Raw genomic sequence first — 11112 nt, forward strand, 5'->3', positions numbered from 1 at the left:
TATGACTGTAATCTCGGCTACTTGGCAGATGTGCACAAGAATTTCAAGTTCAAGAAAAGCCTAGCCAACTTAGGAAGACCCTGTCTCAAAATAAAAGTGCAGGGTGTATAGTTCAGTGATAGAGTCGCTCTGGGTTTAATCCTAGTATATACAAAAGTGAGTTGATTTGAACCTAAGGTGCCAAAGCAATTCACTGATGGAAAGATGATTCGTTAAATGAATGATAATAACAATTAAGTAACCATATTTTAAAAAATCATTAAATAAATACTTACCTCAGACCATATGTGAAATAAATTCAAAACACATCATGGTCATGAATAGAGAACTTAACATTATAAATTTCAGGGAGAAAAGAGAGTACACGGTTATAATCTTGGATTAGGCAAAAATTTTGTATATAAACTAAAGAAGGCAGAATCCATAAAAATTTTTTTGATTCAAAAACTAGACTAAAGTTAAAATTTTTAATTTTAAAATTAGAAACGTTTCCCTTCAAAATATGTCTTTAAGAAAATGAAAAGAGGAGCCACAACCTATAAAGACTATATTTGATAAATAGTAATACATGAAGAACTCTTCAAATCTTATTTATTTATTTATGTGGTGCTGAGGATCAAACCCAGTTCCTCACATGTGGTAGGCAAGTGCTATACCACTGAGCCACACCCCCAGCCCAGAATTCTTCAAATCAAAAACAAAGAAAACTACCAAATTGACCCTCAGGTAGTAGACTTCCATAGACACTTTACTAAAGAAGATATGTGGGTGGAAGGCAAGCTAATGAAACAATACCCAACTTCACCAGCTTCAGAAATGCAATATTTAGTATTTGATTAAAAGTAGAGATTTTGTAAAATTCTTCCTTATTCTCATAGTTTTAAGTTTTTGCTTGTGCTTGTTACATTTTTCACACAGTTTATCAACTGGTAAAATATTTTTGTATATATTTTATCATCGCAGAGCATCCCCCTTTCTCCTCTCTCCTGTCATTGATTTCTCAATATCAGACTAAGAATATGGAATTGAATGTCCATGACTAGGCAACAAGTAAATCCACAAGGACTGAGTTTCTGACAATTTTATTTTTGGTGTTCAGACAGAATACAAACAAGGAGCACTTAATACGTATGCTTAATAAGGACTCTGAGGAATGAACTCTAGGGATAGAAACTTGGCTAAAATCCTCATGGAACTCCAAATCTCCAGAGATGGGGTGTGTATGCCAATTATCCAAGCATAACCAGAGACATATGAGTCTGTCTAAATGTTCTCCTCCAGTGAGAACAGGTCATTAATTCTCAGCTGCAGCTGTGAATTTCCCATCATCCAACATTCAGTATGGAGCCAACAGAGATGGAGCTTTTTTGAAAATGCCTGACAGCAGCAGAGAGCAGCCAGATAACAAGGGCTGAGGAACACAGGTGAGAGCACAATTACCTCCAACATTGGATTGATTCACATAGACACAAACACAGTGAGTCACCTTAAGTGAAACATTGTGTTTCTTCATATAACCAAGTTTAAAGTGGGAAACATCTTGTGGTCTGTCAGGTACAAGATTTTGGGGTCAGGATATGCTTGTCTATTGTAGAACAGAGCAACTACATTACAAAGACAAAAATAGAGAAGCCTGTGGTGGATAAGAAAAAAGAAAATGGGACTTGGCAGTGCTAGGTCCAGTTATAATAGGATATTCCTAGATTTAGCCAGAATAGTAGAGCCAAAAGCACCATTTTGCTACAACCCAAGAAGAGATACTCCTTTGTCAGACATTAAAGACTCTGCTCTTCTGCCCTTAGCTTCTATTTTGTTCCAGTTGCCACTCCACATCCAATCAATGTGGTCTGTGACTTCATGCATCACACTGGAGGTCAGAGGTAAGGCTTTATTTTAAGGTTCAGGAACACAAACATTCAGCCATGTGGATATGTCAGACATACACAGTCAAACAATTACCAGGACTCACAAAAGATTAGTACATGAAGCAGCATACTTAACTTTAGAAACTAAGGATTCTTCTCATAGATAGGGGTAGTTGCTCTCTCACCCTACAAGAAAGCTGTGTGGGAGGATTAATTAAAATCTAGAAGTAACAGTTTTCCTGACGAAGCTCAGCTTGTTAGGATCTAAGTCATAAAGTGGTAACATCATTTCCAACAACTGACCATCCTGATGCATTCACATACTGCAACCCAAAGGCTGTAACAGGAGAATACAGAATAATTTGAGCTTGATGTTCTCAGTGTTGGGGCTTACTGGCAAATCCAAAATAAGTGGAAAAGTCCTTGTGGACATCCTATTACTCTCTCTCTCTCTCTCTCTCTCTCTCTCTCTCTCTCTCTCTCTCTCTCTCTCTCTCTCTCTCTCTCTCCTTCCCTTATGGGGAACTATCTGTCCTGGAAACCAAAAGATGCACACCTATTGGTCAAGGCACTCAATTCTCTTGCTTGTCTTGCTGATATATTGATGACATATCTCACATTCTCTCCCACAATCCTCAACTTCTAAGATCCACCATACACATGTCTCATTAGGAACATCTTCTAGCTTTATCTTATACAGTTTTACCTGAGATGGTTCTGCAAACTACTCCAGGTAAAATGAAATCACATCTCAGCATTGCATCCTTAATTTCACTAAATTGGTTCTCATGGTGATCATCATCTCACTATTCCATAATATGTATATCCTAGAACCCAAATCCTCAAAGTATTCCCTAGAATATCCTTAACTTCAGAAATCAGATAGCAGTTGATGTCTCTCACTCTTCCTTTTTCTTAAGATTTTTATCTCCCAGGGAATGCATCTCCCCTCCTTTCCTACTAAAATACCATTAATTCTTCCAGAGTCATTACATTCACAATGTTTTACTTGACCCACGGCCATGGTGATTTCTTAGTCCTGGGATTATCATTCAGATGCACCAGGTGAATTTGTTCTTTATCGATTAGTTCACGTTCCTCCAACAGAAAAATAATCCAGATACAATAAGTATCTGCTTTTCTTCTTCTGAGGGAAAAAGAGGAGGAAGAAGGCTGCCCACAGCTACCTGCTCCATGATCAGGTCAGCAGACCCAACAGCTATGATCTACAGTGAAGACATCCTAAAGGTAGATGAAATATTGGGGATAAACCACCAAGAAGGTCTATGGAAGCCTACAAATTTCCCACATTCTGAGAAAAAAAGCTTTTTTAAAAAGAAACCATATATCTAATTTGTAGGTTTATAGTATAGCACTTAATACAGAGTTTGCAACATGGTAAAGTTTTAATCAATTTGACTGGAGGTATAACTAAGTGGTATAATAGTAGCCTCAAGTCCATGAGGCCCTGGGTTTCACCTTAAGCAATGCAAAAGAAAATAAAAAGAAAAAGAATTTTCGTAAATGTAGCTAATCAAAATACATCCTGAAGGTAACTAGGTGTGGCATCACATGCCTATAGTCCAAGATACTCCAGAACCTGAGGTGAAAGAATCTAAAGATCGGAAGTTTTAGGTCAGCATGAGCAACACAGCAAGAGCACATTTCAAAAAGAAAGAAAGAAAGAAAACCACATGCTTGCTTTATATAAAAGCAAGAAAAGAAAAGGTTCAACTTATTTTGAACTCTGTCTTCTATTAGTTTTGTGAATATGGGTGAATCACCTAACTGTCTCACTCTTCACTTTCTATTGTGGAAGATAATGCCTCAATTAAGAAACTAAGTTAAATATTGTATAAGAAAGAACTGAGAAGCAAAAGGGAATGGAATAGAGTGAATAAAACTATAGCCATTACTATTTAAACATCATTGAAATTAACTAGGCTTCTTCTATAAAGATGCACAATAAGATAATCACATTGCAGTTAGTACTCAATCTATCAATGTTGTTACAAATTATACAATGTTTTGGCTCTACTGCTATCATGTAATCTTCTTTCTTTGATAATAGGAATTTTAAATTTATTTGTCTTTTCTCTGATTATACATAACAGTCGAATCTATTTTGATAAATGATCTTAAGGTATGACATTTTTTCCCCACAGACATGGATGGAAAAAATCAGACAATGGTCACAGAATTCCTCCTCCTGGGACTGTCTGGGAAGTCACAGCAGGAGGAGGTCCTCTGTGGGCTGTTCTTGGGGATGTACCTGGTCACCATCATTGGGAACCTTCTCATCATCTTGGCCATCAGCTGTGACCCTCATCTCCAAACACCCATGTACTTCTACCTGGCCAACCTCTCCATTGTTGACATCTGCATTTCATCAGTCACAATCCCCAAGATGCTGGTGAATCACATAGTGGGGAGCAAGTCCATCTCCTACAGAGAGTGCATGTCACAGATCTACTTCTTCATCACTTTCAGCAATATGGATGGGTTCCTCCTGAGTGTGATGGCCTATGACCGTTATGTAGCCATTTGTTGTCCACTTCACTACACCTTGATCATGAGGCCCAAACTCTGTGTTCTGATGGTGGCTGTATCTTGGCTCATTACCAACCTGCATGCTCTCTTACATACTCTTCTCATGGCTCAACTCACCTTTTGTTCCAACAATGCTGTGCACCACTTCTTCTGTGACCCTTACCCTATTCTCAAGCTCTCTTGTTCCGATACCTTTATCAATGACTTGATGGTCTTCACTGTGGGTGGTTTGATATTTATGACACCATTTACATGTATCATTGTTTCCTATGCTTTCATCTTCTCTAATGTGCTGAAGTTGCCATCAGCCCAAGGGATAAGGAAAGCCCTGTCCACCTGTGGATCCCACCTCACAGTGGTCTCCTTCTTCTATGGGGCAATCTTGGGGGTCTATATGCACCCTTCATCCTCCTACTCAGTTCATGACACTGTGGCCACTGTCATCTTCACAGTGGTGACACCGTTGGTCAATCCCTTCATCTACAGCCTGAGGAATCGTGACATTAAAGGAGCCCTTAGGAAGCTAATTCTTAGGTCCTAGAAGTAGAATATTTTAGAACCAAACAACTCCTGGACATCATGTATTTCTTGTCCTGTTACAAACAGAGAAATAAGGCCACATAGGTATAAAAGCCACCCATGACTATGTGATCATGCTCATGCTTTTCAATTTGTGGAAAACAGGTACTCATAGTTCTAAAGCAAGTAATTTGTTATCTGATTCTATGATATTCTGATTCTATGATATTCATTTTATATACAAGAACAACTAAGGAGATAAGTATTTAGATCTGTGTGTTTGGATAACTCTGGCAACACTCTAAGACACTGGCCATCACAATGACCTGGGAATTTCAGATGACATTAGAGTCAACCCTCCTCAGGATCAACTGCCCTCTCTGTATAAGATGAGCAGATGGTACATGAATCTTGGTTGCTGATTCATAGTAAGGGCACAAGACTGTGAGCCACACAACTAATAGATCTTGTTTACAAATGGTACTAACTGCCCACTGTTCTGGTATTTCCTTATTGCCATGAGAGGTAATTCTTCCTCTGTCCCAAGCCTAACTCTCTCCCCCTACCTCAGAACACCACTCTTTGCCTACCTTCCAACAAACTTTCTGGAATTTTATTACATAGCATAGTTCACAACTTTTCAGAGCCCAGTTGTGCTAGGGCAGTGGTACAGGTTGCCTGGAGATGACATCTAGGACATAAGGTTTATTAAAAACTGCTTAAGAGAATATCCAGTAGTGAAAAGAATAGGTAGCCCTCTGCCCTCAGGGTACTTCACCTAGTAGTGCCTCATGTCTCCTAATGCTTTGTCTGGTGGCAGCCAGCTGGATAAACATTTTTTTTCTCCACAGCGCTGAGTTGTAACCAGTTACCACAGGAAGGAGGAATATATAGATTACGTTTACATTGTCCCATTGTATGACCAGCATTCCAAGGGACTTGGTAATGCAAGAAATCAGTATCTATCTACAAAAACACAAAGTTGTCCTAAGCTCCCTGAATGTAGGACAGATATTCAATGCCCTGCAAGATAATTCTTATCTAGACATTCCAGTCCAGGCCTGCTCTTATTGTTCCCTTGACTTGGATAGAGCCCTGGGAATGGAAAAGGGACTTTCAAGGACACAGTGTTTCATAGTCTTTTTCTACAATGATGACACAATATAAATAGAGTTCTTATTCTCCTAAGTTATCATGTGTTGAAGAATGACTGATGATATGTTAGGTAATTAATGGGTGAAAGAAACCAGAATGTCTTCCTACAGTCAGGATTTTTAGCTCAAAACTGTTAAAGAGGAGATGCTCCCTCTGCTTTTCCCTCTTTTTGCCTGACAGCAGGACAAATATTCACAAAGGGAATGGGTCTGTCTATCCTTCCCTGCTCCCACCAAGCCCCAATGCTGAAGACTTAAATCTAAGTTCACTGGAGAAGATGCTTATCAAGAAAGAGGCAGGACTAGAAGATGCCAGAGAAATCTGGGAGCAGACATGGCAACTTTCTCAGTGATTTCCAACCTGGAAGCCAGTAACATTTGGTCCTTTGTATTGTCACCCTCAGATTAATTGCTCTTCCAAGCCACTGCTTTGAGAGAAGGTTACTTTCCTGGGAGAGTTGTTTCTCTTATGTGTGACACATATGGTGTGTGAATTTAACTTGCTTTTTAAATATTTCACCTCTTATTGATCTGCCTTTTGTTAAAAGGAGTCAATACCAGCTAAGAATATTTGAGGGGGGCTGGGGTTGTGGCTCAGCAGTAGAGCGCTCACTTAGCATGTGCAAGGCCCTGGGTTTGATCCTCAGCACCATATAAAAATAAATAAATAAAATAAAGATATTGTATCCAGCTGTAACTAAAAAATAAATATTTTTTTAAAAAGAACCTTGAGAGCTAGGACAAGAAATTATGTTTTTCTCCCCTTCATGAGACACTGGGAAACAACATTTTCAGATATCAAAATTCAGAGCAGTAAAGTGTACAATCTAGGAAACTTGAGGACTGACAGTTTCTGCAGAATGTGGAAATGTTTCATTAAATTCTGAGTCCAAACCAGGAAGTAGGTTGAATGGAAGGAACACTCATTTGGGGTATAGGTCTTATGCCTAAGTCTTTCTTTTCCTCAAGCCTCAGTCAAAATGGGTGTGAAGAGGTAGATGGAGATAGAGACTGACCATATCCAAGTGTTCAGAGTAACAGCAAGTCATTCTCCATGTCCCCTAGTGTCGCACTACTACAAATTCATTACAAAAAATCACTATTCACTGTAGAGAAAGGGGTAAAGAATCTTGCTGAAAGGGGTAAAGGATCTCCTGCAAGCTCAGTATCAGGGAATGAGTAGAAAAAGGAAAGGCCTCTGTCTAGCTTGGCTTGTCCATGGTGGTTCTGCACTGGCTACTTTTGCAATAGCCCAACACCTGTCATCCTCTGCTGGCTGGGCACCACCTTCCCCTGCATCTTCCCTGACTCCCTGCTTCTTTTCTCATGGCCTAGCTACATAGAGGGAGCTCAGGGGAATTCAAAGCTTACCCCAGGGGCCCAGATTATGGTGCCCCCACGTTAGGAGCTCATAGGACACAAACTGCTCATAAATTAGAGCAAAGTATCACGAGGGCTTTCTAGTACCTTCTCTGCCTAGAAGCAGATGCCATCCCAGGCTTACAGAGTGCTCTCCTGTTAGAGTCTGTAAACAAGTCTGGATGGCACCTGGCAAATGTTAGAGTCTGTAAACAAGTCTGGATGGTGCCTGGCATATTGCCAGAGGGAATGGTTTGTGAAGTAACGCCAGCGAGCCATTAAGTGTGGAGATTCCTTATTGGTTGACTGCTGTATCTAGTTTATGTTAATTAAGATAAGCTGTGTGGAATGTATAAATACCTCTGTTGTCCTACAATAAACAGCTCCCACTCCTGCTGTATCAATGTACACAAGTTCCTCGTCACCCCCTGGTTATTTTGCTGCAGCCGGACTGCAGCACTCTCCTGGGTCAGCCAGGAAATCAGAATTGTGTCTGGTGATTTTCCCTCCAGGGTCTGAGATAGCAGATACCAGGCCTGTGCCAGGAGCCTCCTTTCCTGTAGCCTGAACTCCTGGGAGCCACCACACCCTCTTACCTACAGGTAGCTGCCTCCTAGTTCTAATGTGCCATTAGAGGCCAACTCTTTGCAAGGCAATTAAAACAATTTTGAGAAAAAGTTGAACTTGAGTTTGCTGAATGTTGAAATAGAGGGTCATTCCTCAAGCCTGCTTCAGATACTGCTCTCCCCAGAGGGACCAGGGACTCTCCCATGCCATGGCCAATGGAGATATTTTTCAAAGTTCATGGAATCACCTCTTATCAACTTGTCCTTCAAGTTTCCACTCCAAGTCTAAGCTCCGGTTGACTTCCAAAAGATCCTGGTAATGTCACTTATGAGATGAAGAAGCCCTTCCGGTTCTCTACTGGTTATTGTACCCATCTAGAGGTGGTTGTTGTTCTCTTTTGTTATTTTGTCTCCATTCTTCAGTGCAGAAGCTCAGCTTTTAGTACTTTATCTCTCACAAAGTCAATGGGACTTCAGCAAATGACTTGGTTGTGGCCATTGGCCTTTTGCCACATGGACATTCAAAAACTGACTTTATCTAATTGGCAAGCTCTAAGTACTAAAAAATTCTGGCTCTCTAGACCAATTTCTCATGTATGAGTCTCCAAGCTCTGTCAAGTCTATTTTTAAATAGGCCACATATTACTTGCTCTTGACTTCCTGCCTAATGTGTTCCTAGTCAAAATTACTTGTTTTGGCTCCTAAAAAATAGCTTGTTTTAGGCATGAAAATGGAAAATGAAATGAGCCAGGAGCATCTTGTAGTGTAAGAAATTTGGAAGTGACTGCTCCTCCCCCCCCAAAAAAAAAGAAGAAAAAAATGTGGAATAATGGAATACCAAAGAAACACAGCACTCAAGCTGGAAAAGCTCCAAATGATCAAAGCTGGAACAATTAAAAAACAAGAGTATTACAGATTGAACATCTCTGATCTGAAAATTCCTAATCCAAAATTCTCCAAAGACCAAAATTTTTGAGTCTGACATGACCTCATGGAGTTGCAGTCAAAATCCAGGTTCACTAAAAATATTGGATAAAATTACCTTCTGGCTATGTGTAAAAGAGACATATATTTTATGTTTGTGTTTATACTATAAACATACGTTTTATGTTCATGAACATGAATTTTGTGTTTTGACCTGCTTACCATCTCTAAGATGTCTCATTATATATGTGTAAATATTCCAAAATCTGAAAAGTCTCAAACACTCTGGTCCCTAGTATTTCAGATAAGGGATATTCTTGCTGTACTGCATTATAACTCAAAGTATGAAATAAATGTAAATAAATCCATACTGATGTAAACAAGTGATTGGTTTAGAAAATAAATTGGAGGAAGAAACAAACTTTATTTTCAGAATATTTCCAAGTAATATATGTAGATACTTTCCCCACCTCCAACCACACCCTCCAAAATGTGAAGTTTAACCCTCTCCTGTCCCCTTAAGGGTTCACTGGATCTAGTAACTTTCTGCCAAAATCAGATGTAGAAAAGAAAAAAAAAATTTGCAGTGTTGAAACTTGATAAATATTCATTAGTATGAATTTCTTGTCTGTGATATTTCTTTTTTATCTTTTATTGATTTTATTATTTATTATTTTTATTTTTTTATTTTTTTATTGGTTGTTCAAAACATTACAAAGCTCTTGACATATCATATTTCATACATTCGATTCAAGTGGGTTATGAACTCCCATTTTTACCCCAAATACAGATTGCAGAATCACATTAGTTACACATCCACATTTGTACATAATGCCATATTAGTAACCCTTGTATTCTGCTACCTTTCCAATCTTCTACTATTCCCCCTCCCCTCCCCTCCCATCTTCTCTCTGTACCTCATCCGCTGTAATTTAATTCTCTCCCTTGGTTTTTTTCCCTTTCCCCTCACAACCTCTTATATGTAATTTTGTATAAGAATGAGAGTCTCCTTCCATTTCTATGCAATTTCTCTTCTCTCTCCCTTTCCCTCCCACCTCATGTCTCTGTTTAATGTTAATCTTTTCCTCATGCTCTTCCTCCCTGCTCTGTTCTTAGTTGCTCTAATTATATCAAAGAAGACATTTGATATTTGGTTTTTAGGGCTTGGCTAGCTTCACTTAGCATAATCTGCTCTAATGTCATCCATTTCCCTGAAAATTCCATCATTTTGTCATTTTTTAGTGCTGCGTAATACTCATTGTGTATAAATGCCACATTTTTTTATCCATTCATCTATTGATGGGTTGGTTCCATAGTCTAGTTATTGTGAATTGTGCTGCTATGAACATCGATGTGGCAATATCCCTGTAGTACGCTATTTTGAGGTCTTTAGGGAATAGTCCGAGAAGGGCAATAGCTGGGTCAAATGGTGGTTCCATTCCCAGCTTTCCCAGGAATCTCGATACTGCTTTCCAAATTGACTTCACCAATTTCTAGTCCCACGAGCAATGTACAAGTGTACCCTTTACCCCACATCCTCACCAGCACTTGTTGTTGTTTGACTTCATAATGGCTGCCAATCTTACTGGAGTGAGATGGTATCTTAGGGTGGTTTTGATTTGCATTTCTCTGACTGCTAGAGATGGTCAACATTTTTTCATGTACTTGTTGATTGATTGTATGTCCTCCACTGAGAAGTGTCTGTTCAGGTCCTTGGCCCATTAGTTGATTGGGTTATTTGTTATCTTATTGCTTAATTTTTTGAGTTCTTTGCATACTCTGGATATTAGGGCTCTATCTGAAGTGTGAGGAGTAAAAATTTGTCCCCAGGATGTAGGCTCCCTATTTACTTCTCTTATTGTTTCTCTTGCTGAGAAAAAAACTTTTTAGTTTGAGTAAGTCCCATTTGTTGATTCTAGTTATTAACTCTTGTGCTATGGGCATCCTATTAAGGAATTTGGAGCCCGAACCCACAATATGTAGATCAGAGCCAACTTTTTCTTTTATCAGGTGCAGAGTCTCTGATTTGATATCAAGCTCTTTGATCCATTTTGAGTTAACTTTTGTGCATGGTGAGAGAAAGGGATTCAGTTTCATTTTGTTGCATATGGATTTCCAGTTTTCCTAGCACCATTTATTGAAGATGTTATCATTCCTCCATTGCATGCTTTTAGC

General features: G+C 39.1%; 1 protein-coding gene across 1 annotated transcript; it reads left to right on the forward strand.

The window, feature by feature from the left end:
• Positions 1-4029: 4029 nt before the first annotated feature.
• LOC308656799 (olfactory receptor 1f45-like) lies at positions 4030-4956 on the forward strand (the record flags this gene model as incomplete). Its single annotated transcript, XM_081308156.1, has 1 exon — positions 4030-4956. Exon 1 carries the CDS (start codon positions 4033-4035, stop codon positions 4954-4956), a length of 924 nt encoding a protein of 307 aa, XP_081164282.1. The 5' UTR covers positions 4030-4032.
• Between the last annotated feature and the right edge of the window lie 6156 nt (positions 4957-11112).

This window comes from Spermophilus citellus (genome assembly GCF_964194105.1).
Source record: "Spermophilus citellus genome assembly, chromosome: 1".
NCBI classification, from domain to species: domain Eukaryota; kingdom Metazoa; phylum Chordata; class Mammalia; order Rodentia; family Sciuridae; genus Spermophilus; species Spermophilus citellus.